Source organism: Convolutriloba macropyga, chromosome 2 (genome assembly GCF_964194025.1).
Source record: "Convolutriloba macropyga chromosome 2, txConMacr16.3, whole genome shotgun sequence".
Classification (NCBI taxonomy): Eukaryota; Metazoa; Xenacoelomorpha; order Acoela; family Convolutidae; genus Convolutriloba; species Convolutriloba macropyga.
In genome coordinates, this window is record NC_134469.1 from 52,795,656 (window position 1) to 52,814,933 (window position 19,278).

Here is a 19,278-nt window from a genome sequence, read left to right on the forward strand (position 1 = left end):
CTACATAGAAAACTATCTTTTTTGAAAATCAATTTTAGTACCATTCGGATTTCCGATTAATATGGGTCGACTGAAAATCGAGACTTCAAATTGCTTTAAGCTCCAAAAGATGACAGGAAGTTAGGGAGAAAATTCGGAAAGATCGCCAGTTTTCTGAATTTCAGTTCCACTTTCAATCTACTCAGCTTTATAATAAAAGTCTTGCATTCAAATGAAAAACTTGCTTGAAATGTAGGTTAGGCGGGAAACAAATTTAACTGTTAGTACGGAAAAGTAGTAAACTCTATCTGGACTTTCGCCGCAAGTGCACATGGCAACTTTCTACAATATGGGTGTTAAAAATCTATCCATTTACAGTCAATTCAATTAAAAGTCGAGACAAGCGGAAATTGGGCTTGTAATGAAAACTCTTCATTAATACAGGCAGTTTGCCACTAAAACTGCAATTTGAGTGTTTAGTTTTGTCAAAGAGTCTAAAAAATAGCCTGAGAACGATTATATTTTGGGTAATAATAAAAGGGAAGTTGAGAACTAACGGTTTCTGGGTCTGAACAAAACAGAAATTGGGATCAACAGCTGGAACCGTGAGAGCTTCCAACTCCTCAGCTGTGAGTAAACCGCCATCGCCAACTCCATTTCCTGTACAAAAACACCATTTCTTTTCACAGAAGATACCTAATCCGCGGTTGGTGGCGAGCGCGGGGGTTACGGGTCGAATGGGGGCTGGGGAAGAGGTGGCGGTGTGTGTTTGGGTAGGGAGGGGGGGGGGGGGTAACCCTCTGGGCTTTACCTGTTTATCCCGTTTTTGAGGATTTTGAGGACAAAAAGTCAATTTGTCAGACGACAAAAAACATAGCCGTAGAATACCAGAAACATCTCGAAGCGTCGTGTATTATAATCTTTCAGCTAACCTCATGGAAATCAGAACCCGAAAAAAAACCGTAGCCCAATATAATTCATTAAAACGTGTTTTAGAAAATGCACACAAAATTTTTCTGAGGTCTGGGTAGGTACTGAGGTAGATATGAGAGGAGGTGGTGGGGGACACTACGTGGAGAAATCATTATAATTTCCTTTAATTGGAAACGAACAAAAAGAACAAAAAATGAAGGCAAGATTGAAAAAAGTCACAAAAACCTTCACAGAACAAATGCTCCCCGTGTCAATAAAATTGATAGCTTAAAATCGAAGCCGACAATTGTTCCGCACCAAAAGGATAATGAAATTATTATTTTTGAGATTAAGCGACAAGATAAAAAACCAAAATCGACTAACGTCGGGCGAATTGCTCTTAAACGACCGGCGAGCGGTTGGCTTCGTCAGTACGTAGCCACTGTTTAGTGACCTCAGGGCACTATCTCTTTATCCCGTTTCTGAAGACGAAACTCAAATGGGTCAGACGAAAAATCGGCCAAGCAAAAAATTGCATAAAAAAAATGAAATTGCTATAATTTGCTTTTGAGAGCAATTAACAACAATTTCCAAAAAAGTGCCTGTTAGATCGTTTATGATTAAAAAAACATCTCTACTATAACTAATTGTTAGTGAGGATCAGAGATGATGACATTACGCCACATAACAGCAGCTGAAGCGCGGCCTCAACAAAAAGAGAGACAGAGAAAGAGAGATAGTGAGAGAGAGATAAAAAGTGAAAGAGAAAGAAAAGGACGAGACAGGAATATTTTTCATGATTGGATTCGACCCTGCAACTTCTAGTTTTCTAGCCTTTTTAAAAAATCATATAGAAAAAAACTCAAAGAAGGCAAAATCCCAAAAAATTTTCAACTTCGCAGTAAAAAAAAACTCAAAACCATTTTTTGTCTCGAAAGTTCTGTGAAATAACCCATCTCCGAGACTTGAAAAGTTTTGTTGACCAGTAATGGCCAACAAAAAGGACAAAAATTGATAAAATTTGGAAAATATTGCAAAATTTAACGAATTCTGGCTAAAATTCAAGATATTATTATCTTAAGAACCATTTCAATGTCTCAAGAGACTATCGGGTATCCCTGTTTCAAGCCTGAAAAAGTGAAATAGTTTCACAGGCTCAAAGATCCATACACTTGGAACAAAAATTTGGAAAGCTTAAATTTTATCCAAAACTACTAAAACTGGAGTCATAAAAAATGTTGATCACTATCCCAGTAACTCTGGAAACTATACAACAGCTTTATTATCAAACCTTGAAGGAGGTCCCAGGGCCTCTGGTGCCGGAAAAAACTCAGTAAAAAAATTGCAAATAATTTTAAAAAAACTGCTGAAATTTGTGATATTGAAATCTTGAAGAACATTCCATTACATCTAAAAACTGTGCAGTTAAATATCATTAAAACCTACAGGAAGTTCCTTGGCTCTTAAGGCCAGAGAATCCTAAAAAATTACAAGAAAATTCAAAAACTTAAAATTGCAATTTTATTTTAAAAAATTGCTAAAAATTGTGATATTAAAAAGTTGAAAATTAATCCCTGACCAAGAAAATTTTCCAGTAACTTATTATCAAACCCTAACGGAGATTTTCTGACACTTGAGGTTCAAAAAACCTGAATAATGACTATAAATGTCAAAAAATTGCAGAAAAATGGCAACAATCGTCAAAAATATGCTAAAACTCGTGATGTTAAAATCTTGCAACACATTCTATTTAAACTAGAAATTATACAGTGACCTATTTGCAAACCCTAGTTTCTTGGCTTTTGAGGCTGAAAAAACCTAAAAAACTACAAAAATTTTTAAAAAAAATGAAAAAGCAAGTTTTATCAAAAAATTGCTAAAATTTGTGACATTAAAAAGTTGAAAAACTATTCCATGGCCACTGAAAATAACTTATTGTCAGTAACTTATTATAAAAGCCGTTAGGATTTTTTCTGGCCCCTGGGTCTGGAAAGACCAGAATAAAGAAAAGAATGTCGAAAAAATTGAAAAAAAATTGCACAATTTATCAAAAAATTTCTTAAATTCGTGACGTTAATATGACGAAAAAATTCCACTCCCACTAGAAAATATGCAGTAAACAATAAAACCTAGAGGAGGTTCCTTGACACCTAGGGCAGATAAAAATCAAAAAACTTGCAAAATAGTATGAATTTGCGTTTTTACCAAACGGTTGTTCATCAGTAGCTAGCCACGCGGTTAGGGGACACCGGGGGCTGATGGGGAGGGGGGGGGGGTCGGGGTTGGGCAACACTGGGGTGGGGGGCAACAGCGCGGTGGGGGGGGGGTGGTGGCAGTAGTAAGGGGTATCAACAGTGGGGGTGTCTTCAACATCTAAGAACCGCCCTTCACACCATAAGTACAAGTCCACACCACCCTTCACACCAAAGCAGTTTGAGCTGAAACAGCTGAAAGGCTCTTAGAGCACTTAATGCTCGCTGGGCGCTACTTGTTTATCCCGTTTTTGAGGACGAAAATTTAAAAGCGTCAGACGAAAAATCGGTCAAATGAAAAATCGCATAAAAAGACCGACAGGACTAATATAATTGCTACAAGCTTCGTTTGAGAGCAAGTAAAAACCTTCCATTACATTTAGAATCTATGCTGTACCTATGCTCAAACTCTAGAGGAGGATATGTGGCTGTTGAGGCTGGAGAAACCAAATAAATGACAAAAAAATTCAAAAAAATTAGAAGTTGCAAAAAAAACTGCTAAAATTTGTGATTTAAGTTGTAACTAATCCATGGCCAGCAAATATTTTTCAGTTACTCATTATCAAACCCTAAAGGAGACTTTCTTTAGGCTGAAAAACCTGAAAAAAATGACATAAAAGACAAATAAACTGACAATAGCGATAATAAACTGACAAAAAATGTTTTAAAAAGTTTGAAAACTGAAAGTGAAAAAATGACATAAAAACCTGAAAAAAACCTGAAAAAAATGACATAAAAGACAAATAAACTGACAATAGCGATAATAAACAGACAAAAAATGTTTTAAAAAGTAAAAAAACTGAAAATCATGGTGTTGAAATCTGGAAAAACAATCCATTACATTTAGAAATTATACAGTACCTAATTTTGAACCCTAAAGGAGGTTTCTCGAGTCCTGAGAAAGCTAAAAACAAACAATAACTTGAAAAAAAAGCAAATTTTCTCAAAAAAAAATTGATAAAACTTGTCATATTAAAAGATTGAAAGCTACTCTATGGCTACTAAAATTGTTTCAGTAACTTATTATCAAACCCTTAAGGACGTTTTCTGGCCCCTGCGTCTGGAAAGAAGTGGATAATCAAAAACAATTGTCAAAAAAATTTGAATAATTTGCACGTTTTGTCAAAAAAAGGACAAATTCGTGATGTTGAAATGTTGAAACCATACCAATACCACCAGAAACACTGCAGTATTTTAACATGAAGCCCTAGAGGAGGTTTCTTGACACCTACGGCTGAAAAAACGAAAAATGACAAATTTTCAAAAAAAATTTGAAAATTTGTATAAAATTGCGTGTTTTTAGCGCTCGGTTGTTCGTCAGTAGCTACGACAGGCGGGGGGGGGGGGTGTACATCAGGGTTCTGATGGGCAGGGGTGGCCAACACTGGGGTGGGGGCAACAGCGCGGTGGGGGGGGGGAGGGGTGGGGGCAATAGAGGGGGAGGGGGGTCAACAGTGGGGGTGTCGTCAACCTCTAAGAACTGCCCTTCACAACATAAGTATAAGTCTCCAAAACAGTTTGAGCTGAAACAGAGCTGAAAAGCTCTAAGATCACTTAATGCCTGCTGGGCGCTACCTGTTTATCCCGTCTTTGAGGACGAAAAGTCAAAAGCGTCAGACGAAAAATCGGTCAAGCGAAAAATCGTATAAAACAAGACCGACAGGACTAATATAATTGCTACAAACTTCGTTTGAGAGCAATTAAAAACAAAAACGGTCAAAACCTAAAAAGTCTTGTTGAATGACTGGTCTTATTGGTACACTAATGACGCATAATAGCAGTTGTGCAACGGTTTCAATCAAATATCAATTGAAACAATTGCATAGCTTCTATTATGCATCATTAGTGTGCCTATAAGACCAGTCATTAACGAGACTAAGAAACAGGACGAAAAAATTTTAAAAAACGCGCGAAACGGACATTTTATCGAAACAAAGCGTCCAAACTATATAAAAAATTAACAGCCTTTTGATGAATTCAAAAATACAACTGAAATGTTAGAACACGTATATAACCTTTCGAAACCATTACTTACGGAAACCAGGGAAGTGAAAATATCAGTCAAATTGCATCACGTGAGAAATAGCTTTCAAAAACCGAAAATGTGTTCGAACACTCATTTCGCACTCCACTCTAAAGGTAATTTGAAACATAGCTGGCAGATTGCCAGAAAATAGCCGCAATAGATTCGTAGATCGGCAGTCTAAAAAAAGAGTAAAAAAGACAGACCAAAAAAATTCGACTTTTCATTGAAGGCTGATCTGTTATATTTTGATTAAAAATCTGTATAAGTTATTGCTGCCTTTATTAGCTGATCTCAAATAACCTTCATTTAGAGTGACACACACCCATTTGACTTTATCTCTTTGAGTTAAAGTAAATAAAAGTCATCTTTGAGAGTGAGGTAAGTCAAGTGTGACCAAAAATTTAATCACGCGCATGAACAAAAAACTCGCTCCACTAAGAGCGAAAAATGAGGTCACACATGCAACTCAGTTGAAATTGTCGTAACAAAAATCATATGGTCATATGGTCGTAACAAAAATCATGACGACGAAATAAAAAAACATAGCAGGACAAGTCCTGACGAACAATTCAAAGAATTTTTATTGACTAAACAGAAAAACTAGACCTAGAATGGTCTATGAGTGAATTGAGAAAACCATTTTAAAAAAAATCAGAACAAAAAAAATAAGAAATAAACAGGAAATCAATGTCAAAATGCCGCATGTGAACAAAAAAACCACTAGCGAGAATTAAAATTTAATTCAAACAAAAAGCTAGGCCTAGAATGAGCTGTGAATGGATTGGAAAAACCATTTAGAAAAAAATCCCATCCAAAAATCGAAAAAACAGTAAAAATCAGAGTGAAATTGCCGCATGTGAACAAAAAACCACTACCGAGAAACCGAATTTTTGTTCAAACACCATTTTCGCACTCTACTTTAAAATTAGAGCGAAAAAAATTCACGCCGCAAAACCACTCGCTTTTTCGCTCCATTTCCTATTTCGGCGTGACCAAAATCACTACTCCAATTTGACTTCAAAAATCATGAAAATGTGTGAACAGATCTTAAAAAAAAGACAGCGCCCCAAAACAATTCAAATTCTTTGAATTGTAAAAAAAAACCAAGAGAAGGCCAATAATAGCCCCAGCTATCGCTGAGCGGCTATTAAAAAAACACTTCAATCCTACTCGCTTTTTAGCTCCCTTTACTACTCAAAAGTGATTACAGTCACCACTCTATGTTGACTTCTCATTGGTATAAAAAATGTGAACAGATCTTAAAGGCAGCGCACCAATACAATCTAATCTATTCATAAACTTTAGACAGAATGAGTTATAGCCTGCAGTTTGTCTGCCAAGCAAGCTTTTAAAACTGAGCTTATTCAACCAAGTTCACCGCCAGGACAAATTTAAACTGTCTTCTGTAATTTTGATGCATGTGTATAATTGTTTAGTAGTACCAACCATCATCGAACAAAGTCAGCTGTTCTCGCTTGGGCAGCGCTCGGCTACTATCACCGTCTCCATCAGCTCTCAATTTTCTCTCATCTTCTTTTTTCACGGCAGCTGCTGAGGGCGACTTCGAAATGGAGAAATGTTCCGAGGGTCCTTCGCCATCTTGCGCCTCTCCCGAATCGTATTTGGAATCCACATACTCGCTGTATTCCCGTTCTAGATCTGAGATTATCTGACGTCCAGGGTCATTATCTTTAGGGTTGTTGTTGCCATCTGTGTTCACGTATTCATCCGTCAACGTCTCCCGTTTCAAAACATCGCTGCTCACATCCTAAAATGACACCAGCTTCATTGAGCAATCCAATTAGTCAGAACTCATAAATGGATTCTTTAAACCCGAAATAGTATGCAACGGACTCCGGTTCTTAAAGTTTTTTATATTGATTTATGGTAACTTGAATCTATTAGTTCTTCAGTAATGTAGATAATTTAAGCAAACGAGCTTTAGTTTACGTGCATTCCGATGACTTTAGATTAGCTCGTGCACTCTTAGTTTTCATTTGCGTAACCAAGAAAATTAATCAAGCATGGCAGAAAAGTACGTGACGTGAACGCACCCATTTAAAATTATTGAGCCGTTCTCTATTTTGCATCGTTACGCTACTGAATGAAACCGGTTTTTTGCCATTGACACTAAATCAAATGTCAGCAACCACAGTGACGAGGACAAACACCACGCAGCACCTTAGCTATTTCTTATCATCACCAGTAAAACACAACAGAGCAAGTCTCAGATTAGCCTAATTATTGTAATAAGCAAATTTAAGTTTCCGGTTGGACATGGATGAACTGGAAAAAAAGAGTTAAAGTGAGTTAAAGTAAATAAAAGTCATCTTTGAGAGTGAGGTAAGTCAAGTGTGACCAAAAATTTAATCACGCGCATGAACAAAAAAACTCGCTCCACTAAGAGCGAAAAATGAGGTCACACATGCAACTCCGTTGAAATTGCGTGAACGAATGAACAAAAAGTGGCTGTGACGTCATATGGTCGTAACAAAAATCATGACGACGAAATAAAAAAACATAGCAGGACAAGTTCTGACGTACAATTCAAAGAATTTTTATTGACTAAACAGAAAAACTAGACCTAGAATGGTCTATGAGTGAATTGAGAAAACCATTTTAAAAAAAAATCAGAAAAAAAAGAAATAAACAGGAAATCAATGTCAAAATGCCGCATGTGAACAAAAAAACCACTAGCGAGAATTAAAATTTAATTCAAACAAAAAGCTAGGCCTAGAATGAGCTGTGAATGGATCGGGAAAACCATTTAGAAAAAAATCCCATCCAAAAATCGAAAACCGTAAAAATCAGAGTGAAATTGCCGCAAGTGAACAAAAAACCACTACCGAGAAACCGAATTTTTGTTCAAACACCGTTTCCACACTCTAATTTAAAATTAGAGCGAACAAAATTCACGCCGCAAAACCACTCGCTTTCGCTCCATTTCCTGTTTCGGCGTGACCAAAATCTTTACTCCAATTTGACTTCAAAAATCATGAAAATGTGTGAACAGATCTTAAAAAAGTTGCAACGAACGAATACTGATGTGCTAACGGATATTCCGAATCGGCGTTATCATGCCATGATACCAATGCCACCAAATCTGATGAGAGCATTTCTGGGGACTTATAACTATTGACAAAAAGCGAGAATATTTCTTGATATTAAGATAACGTCAAAAAATCACTGCAAAACCTCGTTCCCACAATAGCTGACCCCCAGGTGAACCGCTGAAACCCCATTTGATGATGATGATGATGATGGTTTTAGCACCTTTTCTAATCTCAAAAGTGCGTTCGTTCAGTTAGTAGGCTAGACAAAATAGTAGAGTTTTGAGCATCGTCTTGAAACATTTATAATTTGACTCATTGCGAACATAACTAGGAAGGCTGTACCAGTAGTAGCATCCACTATTCATAAAGGCACGCTTCTCGTAGTTTGTTTTGACTGCTGGAACCCGAAAAAGCTCCCACCGCGATGGATTCGAAGACGATGAGTTCAATTGAAAAAGATCTTTAAGGTATGTCGGGGGTTTTCCATGTTTGACTTTGTGCATCAAACAGCCAGCTTTATATTGGATTCGTTGCTTTATCGGAAGCCAGTGTAATTTCTTCATTCGCTCGCTTGTTCGAGAAAAACGCGGCCGGTTGAAAACAAAACGAGCTGCAACATTTTGTACGTTCTGTAGTTTCTTCAATTTTGATTCCGGAAGACCAAGATAGAGTACGTTGCAATAATCTAATCGAGACAACACGTAGCATCTAACGAACAAAATTTTCAGCTCTTTATCTAGGAATTGTCGGCAAGAAAAAAGTTTCCTCAGGTAGTAAAAACAACTCTTTCTCACAGAACTTATCCGATCTTCTAGCGATAGACTTGTATCAATTAGAAAGCCAAGTATTTTAATACGTTGCTTTTCAATGAGAGGATCTCCGAAAGGGGTAACCTGTAAAGAAAAGCTTCTGTTCAAGGTATGTTTGAATACAATAATGTCCGTTTTGTCTTTGTTGAGCTTCAATTTCAAAGAAGTAAAACACAGTTCAATTTCCCCAAGAATTTCTTCATAAGTAGGTTCAAGTTGTCCGTCCGTTACTTCAAAGAAAAATTGGGAGTCATCAGCATAAAAATGATACACGCATTTTAGCTCATCGAGCTTATCAAATAAAGGACTCGCATTTTAGCTCAACGAGCTTATCAAATAAAGGACTAAGGTATAATAAAAACAAAATCGGTCCCAAGATGCTACCCTGTGGTACTCCAGTTTCTTGCTTGATGCTGTCAGAGAGAGCATTGGAGATAAAGACTTTCACCGTCCTATTTCGTAAGTAAGTATCAAAAAAGTTTGCTACGGTGCCACTAAACTGAAATGAGTTCTTCAGGATGTTAATCAGAATGTCATGTTGCACGGTATCAAAGCGCTACTGAGATCCAGGCTTATCATTAAGACAGACGTTTTCTTTGACACCTTACTAAGAACAGCATTTGTGCACCATATCAGAGCAGTTTCAGTCGAGTGGTTGGATCGATACGCGGACTGCATTGGCAACCATTCACTAGTTGTATCTAGATGTCCTGTCAGTTGATTCTGTACAACTTTTTCAACGAGTTTACCGAGCCATTTGAGATTAGTTATAGGACGATAGCTAGCCAAAGATTGTTTGTCTTTGCCTGATTTATGTAGAGGTTTTATAACACCTTCCTTCAGGCAATTTGGAAAAACTCCACTAACGAGACAGCAATTAACTAAATTTAAAAAATCGTCAATTTTTCTCAGGCATAGTTTCCTGAACAAGCTGGCAGGCATGGGATCTTGAAAGGCAGAAGCTGTTGAAAGTGAATTGATGCAATTTTCTAAAGTCTTAGCATCAACTAAATCAAACTCGGACCAACCAGTACGAACAGATGGTTGAAGGATGAGGGGCTGGTCTGGAATTATTGCATTGATAGCATCCACTTTTTCCTTGTAAAACAAATTAAAATCGTTTGCTAGTTCACGCGGATCATTATGACAAAGAAAAACAGGCAGTGTGTGCGTTAGTAGCGAGTTCAAGGTTTCGAACTTTGTTTTAATACTAATTGACGCAAGGTTGCTCTTGAAGTACTCATTACGTTTCCTTGTTAGTAGCTCATGGTAGTAATGCAAGTGAGACTCCTAGCGGACCTCGTTGTAACTGCTCGGATTCTGTTTCACCCGCCTTTCAAGGGATCTATTTTTTCGTTTTGCTTCATTACATTCCGCGTCGAAGTACCGAGGTTTGCCTGTTCGTGGCCAAAACGGATCTTCTTGACAGTTTTTTCACGTGTAGTTAAAATTGAATCTTCTACTAATTTAAAAATGTCTTCTACAATCTCGTTAGACTGATCTTTCAGTTGAACATCGTAGGCCTCAACTGATTTCGTTAAGTCACGATCCACTTCGTTGAGAAAAACATCTTCATCTATTGATCGCCATTTGAAAACCGCTAACTCTTGGATTTTTGCCTCCTCAGTTGATTGGGGTGAATCGATGTCAATGTCAAACAACACACAAAAGTGATCGGATTTGAGTATTGGATCCAATCGAAACTTTGAATTCTTTGTAAAATTCGAAAACACGAGGTCTGAGGTGTTTCCATTGACGTGAGTCGGCATCAAAAACTGGTTTTGTAAATTTAACTCATTCATAAGTGTTTCAAATTGTACCCACGATGAGTGCTTTTGTGAGATATTAAAATCACCCAAAAAGAGCGTGTTCTTGTATTGCATAGCATATGTAGACAAAGAATTATCGACACTTGTAAAGAAAACAGGTATGCTGCCTTTCGGAGGTCGGTAAATTGTACAAACGCATAGATTTACAATTCGGACTATCAGTTCCACAACGTGGTATTCGATATCAGGCGTAACAGCTGAGTCCAGTACGTTGAATGTAATTGAGTGCTTGATAAAAACACCAGCTCCTCCGCCTTTATCTTGACGATTAATGCCAATGAATTCATAGCCAATGCAATTAACAGCATTCGTGTGGAACAGTGTATCTTCTTTCAGCCAAGTTTCGGATACAGATAAAAACAACGGTCGTTGAATCGTTAAAAAGGTTACAATGCCAGACATCTTATTGCAAATTGACCGAGCATTGAACATTGCCCCAGTTTGCGGACTTTTGAATAGTCATTCGGAACTAGGAGCATTCAGAGTTTTTATCCAACTTCTTGCTTCGTCATTCATAAAATATCTACGCAGTATAACATGTTGCGGCCAGGTTTCACTTTGTTCCGCCAACTCCGATTTGTCTTCAGGCAGTATCAAGTGAAACGACTTAACGTCTGCTCTTCGGCTTGGCAGTTCCCGACAAGCGATTGGACTCAACATTTTTGTCTCACAGTACTTCATTAAAGCATCCTGATCCACGTTACTCGAAACCCTGTTGACAAAATAGTGTCGTCTAGGATTGTATCGCTGTTTCAATTCCACTCCAGCCAGTTGACTACTTGTGGATGACGTTCCATTCACTACCGCTACTTGTCTTACATGCTTCTTCACCCTTCCGGCACTTTCATGTTGATTTCCAACATCTGCATTTGCTAAAAGTGAGCATTCACCAGTGTTTTGTTCGGGATCAGCTTGTTGGTTTCTTAACTTGCTATCAATCCGGTCACGAGGGACGTGCTTGAACACATTCGCTGATTTGTCCAAGCCTTTCGATAACGCATTCAAGTAAGGATCTTTCGGAGCTATCTGAGATAACGTCTCTTTTATGTTAACAATATCAGCGGCGAGATGATCTACGACGTCCATCTTCACCAATAACCTCGAAAGCAGTGATGGTAGGGAAAAGTTGCTACATGCAGTGCATCTCCACGAAACAGTGCCAGTAGATGCTTGTTGAGGAACAACCCCGAGGCAATCTACATGAACGCATTTCACATCACAGATTTCACAAAGTATTGTATCCGACTCGCAACCCAATTCGCAGACAACACAAGGGTTCATCTTAAGCGTTAATTACAGTAGATGTAAGATAATAACTAAGGTAGATGGCGAGGACTAGAAAACGATTCAACTAAAAAGCAGCCACACCTCGTAACCAACACGAATTATACCTTTGTATAATTCAGAGGTCACCAGAAGTGCGGATACCTTCAAGATTGAAGAGATCGTTTGACTAGTTTTTTCACTAATTGCAGTCTTCTTTTACGATTTGCTCTTTTTCTAAGCTTCGCAGAAACAACAACTTTCTGAGACCGTAGTTTCTGTTGGAATAGCAGCCAAGTCTTCAGTTCTTGACAGGCTGGTTGATGTAGCTCGTAATACTTTTCAACCACTTTCGGCGACACCTTCTTAATGTCAGGAAAAGTATACTGGAGAACACTGAAGGTGGGTAGTTGACTTGAGCACAGTTGTTGTAAAACGTTTGGTACTCCAACCCGTGGACAGAATACCACCCACTTAATCTGGGGATAGTTTTCCAGTTGCCGGATTAGCTGTTTCGGAGACAAAGGCCGATTGTAATTGGAATGATGCTTGGACAGGGAGTTGTTCACAGTATCATGCCAAATAGCAACGTCTTCGTACTTGGCAGTTGTATTTTCAAGAAGATGTTGGATAGTCTTCTTCTTGTTCCTAGCGTAGGGGTTGACGCTGAGGCCTGGAGTGGCAATGCAATTCCGTTCCAACTGGGACTTCGTAGGATTGGTTTGCTTCCTGATGGTCCAGTAGAGTGAGCTGGCGCCTAGGATTTTCATTCAAACCTTGTCTCTAAAACCCTCCCATTGGAGGTCAACAGTACAAGGTTTCCATACAATATGAAACTATTTAATTTTTTTTAATTTAATTTAAAAACTCCAATGGCAACCAAAAAAAATGAGAAAGCTGTAGCAAATAGATCAGATGAGCTATATGGATATCCGGAACGTGAATTGTTTCTCATGGGGAAAGTTAAACTGTAACCGACTAACGTCGGGCGAATTGCTCTCAAACGACCGGCGAGCGGTTGGCTTTGTCAGTAGTTAGCCACGGTTTAGTGAGACTAGCGTTAGACTAATTGAAGGGGCGTAAGGTGAGCGCAGCGGGTGTGCAAAAGTGGATTGGGTGACTGATGTGGGGGCGGTAGGTGGGTGGGGGTGTGGGATCAATTTCTAAAAACCGCCCTTCACACCATAAGTATAAGTCTCCAAAACAGTTTCTGTTAATCGCATAGTTGAAGACTAGCGGGCTGAACGGCTCTAAGAGAACTTAATGAAAACTGGGCGCTACTTCTTTATCCCGTTTCTGAAGACGAAAGTCAAATGGGTCAGAAGAAAAATCAGCAAAGCAAAAAATTGCATACAAAAGACAAACAGGATAATATATTTGCAACAAATTGCATTTGAGCAATTAACAATGATTTCCTAAACAGTGTCTAAGTCATAAAAAAATTTCTACTATAACTAATTGTTAATGAGCATAGAGATGATGACATGACGCCACATATCAGCAGATAGGAAAATTTTTCATGCTGGGATTCGACTCTGCAACTTCAAGTTCTCTAACCTTATTAGTAAAAAAAATCATTTGGAAAAATCTGAGAAATTTAGAAAATCTAAAAAACCGAAAAACTGGAAAAGGTTTTCAACTACGCATTACAAAAGTTCAAACATTTTTTGCCTTGAAAGTTCTATCAAATAACCCATCTCCAAGTTTAGTTGCCCAGTAATTATCCTTTAACTCAGAAAAGGACAAAAAATATTTTAATTAATTATCTTAAGAACCATTTCATTGTCTCAAGAGAATATCTAGTATCCCTGTTTAGAGCCTGAAATAGTTTCACTGGCTCAAAGATCCAAACACTTGGAATAGAAATTTTCCGCAAATTTGTAAAAACAAAATTTGAATTTTATCAAAAAATTAAAATTAAAATAAAACTATTAAAATTAATAAAAATCTATGCAGTAACATATTATCAAACCCTAGAGGAAGTTCCGTGGCTCTTGAGTTGAAAATTAATCCACAACCAACAAAAATTTTCCAGTAACTTAAAATGCTAAAATTCGTGATATTAAAATCTTGCAAGACATTCAATTACACCTAGAAATTATACAGTAACCTATTTGCAAACCCTAGTTGAGGTTCTTTGGCTCTTGAGGCTGAAAATTCTAAAAAAATCGACAAGATTTCAAAAAACGTGAAATAAGGTAAGTTTTATCAAAAATTGCTAATATCATTGACATTAAATAGAAGAAAAATTTGTCAGGAGCTTATTATCAAACCCCCTAAGAGGTTTTTTGGTCCCTGGGTCTAAAAAGACCTGAATAAGGAAAAAAATGTCAAAAACTTTAAAAAATTTGCACGTTTTGTCAAAAAAATACTAAAACTCGTAATGTTAAAATATTGAAACCATTCGATTACCACTAGAAAATATGCAGTAACCTATGATTAAAACCAAGAAAAGGTTCCTTGACACCTAGGGCTGACAAAAAACAAATAAAAAAAATTCAATAAGCTTAAAAAAAATTGTGCAAAATAGTATAAATTTGCGTGTTTTTAGCAAGCTGTTGTTCGCGAGTAGCTAGAAATGGGGGAGGGGCACAGGGGGCTGATGGGGGCTGGTAACAGCGAGGGGGGGATAACAGCGCGCGGGGGGGCAATAGTGGGGGCGGGGTCAACAGTGGAGGGGTCTTCGACCTCTAAGAACCGCCCTTCACACCATAAGTATAAGTCTACAAAACAGTTTGAGCTGAAACAGAGCTGAAAAGCTCTAAGAGCATTTAATGCCCGCTGAACGCTTCCCGTTTATCCCGTTTTTGAGGACGAAAAGTCAAAAGCTTCAGACGAAAAATCGGTCAAGCAAAAAATCGCATAAAAAAGACCGACAGGACTAATATAATTGCTACAAACTTTGTTTGAGAGCAATTAAAACTATTCCAATTCCAATAAAAATTTGTCAGAAACTTAATATAAAACCCCAAAGGAGGTTCTCTGGCCCCTGGGTCTGGAAATTAATTAACCACCCCCCTCGTTTGAGAGCAAGTAAAAACCTTCCATTACATTTAGAAACTATGCTGTACCTATGCTCACACTCTAGAGGAGGATATGTGGCTGTTGAGGTTGGAGAAACCAAATAAATGACAAAAAAATTCAAAAAAATTAGAAGTGGCAAAAAAAACTGCTAAAATTTGTGATTTAAGTTGTAACTATTCCATGGCCAGCAAATATTTTTCAGTAACTCATTATCAAACCCTAAAGGAGACTTTCTTTAGGCTGAAAAACCTGAAAAAAATGACATAAAAGACAAATAAACTGACAATAGCGATAATAAACTGACAAAAATGTTTTAAAAAGTTTGAAAACTGCAAGTTCTGTAAACAAAAATCTGAAAATCATGGTGTTGAAATCTGGAAAAACAATCCATTACATTTAGAAATTATACAGTACCTAATTTTAACCCTAAAGGAGGTTTCTCGAGTCCTGAGAAAGCTAAAAACAAACAATAACTTGAAAAAAAAGCAAATTTTCTCAAAAAAAATTGATAAAACTTGTCATATTAAAAAATTGAAAGCTACTCTATGGCTACTAAAATTGTTTCAGTAACTTATTATCAAACCCTTAAGGACGTTTTCTGGCCCCTGCGTCTGGAAAGAAGTGGATAATCAAAAACAAATGTCAAAAAAAATTGGAATAATTTGCACGTTTTGTCAAAAAAAGGACAAATTCGTGATGTTGAAATGTTGAAACCATACCAATACCACCAGAAACACTGCAGTATTTTAACATGAAGCCCTAGAGGAGGTTTCTTGACACCTAGGGCTGAAAAAACGAAAAATGACAAAAATTTTCAAAAAAAATTTGAAAATTTGTATAAAATTGCGTGTTTTTAGCGCTCGGTTGTTCGTCAGTAGCTACGACAGGCGGGGGCGTGTACATCAGGGTTCTGATGGGGACGGGTGGCCAACACTGGGGTGGGGGCAACAGCGCGGTGGGGGGGAGGGGTGGGGGCAATAGAGGGGGAGGGGGGTCAACAGTGGGGGTGTCGTCAACCTCTAAGAACTGCCCTTCACAACATAAGTATAAGTCTCCAAAACAATTTGAGCTGAAACAGAGCTGAAAAGCTCTAAGATCACTTAATGCCCGCTGGGCGCTACCTGTTTATCCCGTCTTTGAGGACGAAAAGTCAAAAGCGTCAGACGAAAAATCGGTCAAGCGAAAAATCGTATAAAACAAGACCGACAGGACTAATATAATTGCTACAAACTTCGTTTGAGAGCAATTAAAACTATTCCATTTCCAATAAAAATTTGTCAGAAACTTAATATCAAACCCCAAAGGAGGTTCTCTGGCCCCTGGGTCTGGAAATTAATTAACCACACCCCCCCCCCCCGATGAACGGTTTTTTAATGTTGTGCAATCTATTGGAGCAAAAACTGAGGTAAGGAATATTTCTCTAGCCCTCAAATTCCTGTTAAGACCGGTATTAAAATTGTAAAATTTGGACGCAGAATTGAAAAAGTAGATATTATGAGAAAAAGACATTGTATGATATTGGGAGCCAAGGTTTTGAAGGTATTGGAAGAGTCAGGTAAACAATTATATAATGGAAGCAACCAAATGCATTCATTTTATTAAAAAAAATCCCTGCCCGTGTTTCAGAAAACTGAGCTTCTTGCTTGGATCACTTATTTAATCAATTTTTTCCCTCAGAAGCTGAGTATAAAAACTTTTAATTAGTTGCCGCAACAATTTGGTCGCATAAACTTAGCATTTCCTGCCTCTGCCTTACAAATTTCGGCGTTTGTTAGAAGATCAATAAATCGCATAGCTACCGGGTTGCTGAAATCAACTACTGCAGCATTGTCTGAACTCCTGTTGTCGTCCCTGTCATCATACTCTGGATAATCATAGTAGTAATAGTAGAAGTTCTGATAGTTGGGATTGTACTCGTAAAGGTAGTTGTTGCTTTCGCTGTCTGACTCTTCACCAGAAGCACCTGACAAAACAAGATTACAATTTTACAACACAGCACTGCACTCCTTTTGTCATGGAAACACACTTGAGCGGCGTATTTTTAATAATATATCGAGAACTCATTGTACATGTTACAGACTTCCGGTTTTCATGTTAATCGTATCCAAATGATAACAATTTTCCAACTTGCAATATCTGTATAATATTTCTTTAAATTCCTGGAATGAGCTTAATGCATTTCAAACTCACGTTAACAATAGTCGGTGACGCTACGATTCCTTATCTTCATTTTATCTAACTTTCCAAGGATGAGGCTCAACAGTTAAAAATCAACGCATTGACTCGAATCATCTAATTTTTAAAAGTCAATCATATAACATAACCAACTAACGTCGCGCGAACTGCTCCAAATCGACTGGCGAGCAATTGGCTTTGATCAACAGCTAGCTGCAGCTTAGGTGGGCCAACTTAAGCTTAATATCGAGGGGTGATGACCGCGGTGAGGTGAGTGGGGCTATGAGTGGAATAAGGAAGATGAGTACGGGGGAGAGTGAGGGGGTGGTTGAGAGGGGGTGTCAAACTAAAAAAACCGTCCTTCACGTCTTGAATTTATGTCTCCCCTCTACTATTTCGTTGAATCGAATGTTTAGAGACATGTAGGGCGTACGGCTCTAAGTGACTTAATGCCCTCCTAGCTTTACCTGTTTATCCCGTTCTTAAGGATTAAAAGTCAAGTGGTCAGACGAAAAAACGACCAGACAAACTTGGTAGCAAAATAACTTGCATTAAAAGATCAGCAGGACTAATATTTCATGATAATTATAAACAGCATGATAATTATACCATAATGGGGGTCATACTTTCAGGGGTTTGCATCCGAGACCTTCAGGATGGCTGTCTGATATTTTAACGACTAAGAAGCTATAACGGCTTCGCTACTCCTACACTCGAGATCTGTTTTATATTAGGAACAATTTTATATCGGAATGAGAGCAATTGAGAAAATAAACCGAAAAACGTCGGATGAATTGCTCTCGAACTACAGGGGGGGTGCAATTTAATTTAGGAATGCAGCTTAGAAATTTTTTGGGTACAAAATCTTAAATTTTTTGGTGCAAAATCTTCCACCTGCTAGGGGTTCGAACCCACCACCTGCAGGATAGCAGTCAGACATATTTCCACTAAACTACTACCGCGTTGTTGCTAATCAAACAATCACCTTTATATTAGCCACAAACTACATTTTAGAATGAGAGCAATTGTAATCACTCAAAATGAAGAAGTGAAGCTTGAAAAATTCAATTGAAAAAACAGAATTTTCTAGGACAAAAGCGCAAAAACGGTCAAGCAAAAATTTTGCCATAAAAAAGACTAACAGGTTTACAATAATTGCCTCAAACTTTCTTCGAGAACAATTAATCAGGCAAAAAAAGTTCAGCGCGAAGAATTATTCAATCTTAAACTTCGATCGAGAGCATTTAATTGCCACAAAAATGCCCCCCAATTCTTAGTGAAAATGACATCTGCCTTCGAAACATACCTTCATTGTCGATGGAACTCAGCAAATCAGCTATTTCATTCAGCTTCGCTTCACTTCCCGAAAGCAAAGTTTGCTCTGATTCTTGGTCTATTTTCTCTTCTGCCGGTACCGTATAATACTCCCCATCGTCAACTCTTTTCAACTCCTCCTCATCTGAAAGTTTCACAATAAGTGTAAAGTTGACTAACGGAGAGATTCAACATAAAAACTCAACATAAATGCACGGCATAAAAGACAACCGAACACATGCTCAACCAAACAGCTTGAGAACATGATTTGAAAACGTGGCAGTCAAATGAAACAGAAGGGAAATTACAACAGAGGTTAAGGCTGATTGGACAAAAAATTGCTCGTTTTTTGATCTGATGACTTATATTGGCCAGGCACGGTGGTAGAAGTCATGACACGTAAACCAAACTTATCAGAAAACAACAGTTACCTGTAATTTACTATCACACCGCTAACTATTGCATTTCAAATTTAAACCACATCAGTCAGAAGGAGGATGTTAGCAAAGATCGAAACAAAACCAAAAGCTCTCTAATCCTAGCACTCAATACATCGGAAAGTTAACGTACAACTGTGCAAACGATTTTGTGAAAATTTGCCGCTAATCTTGAAAATTTTGGGGGACAAAATTGGAGAATAAG

General features: G+C 37.8%; 1 protein-coding gene across 1 annotated transcript in view; it reads right to left on the bottom strand.

Annotated features, from left to right (window-relative positions):
* LOC142358762 (receptor-type tyrosine-protein phosphatase N2-like) overlaps positions 1 to 19,278 on the bottom strand; it is a 111,328-nt gene that overhangs the window by 73,435 nt on the left and 18,615 nt on the right. The window contains exons 7-10 of the mRNA XM_075410337.1: positions 18,629 to 18,781; positions 16,947 to 17,110; positions 6,616 to 6,937; positions 537 to 639 (exon numbers count right to left, since the gene is read on the bottom strand). Coding sequence (XP_075266452.1) covers positions 537 to 639; positions 6,616 to 6,937; positions 16,947 to 17,110; positions 18,629 to 18,781 — 742 coding nt within the window. The remainder of the gene's footprint in view (positions 1 to 536; positions 640 to 6,615; positions 6,938 to 16,946; positions 17,111 to 18,628; positions 18,782 to 19,278) is intronic.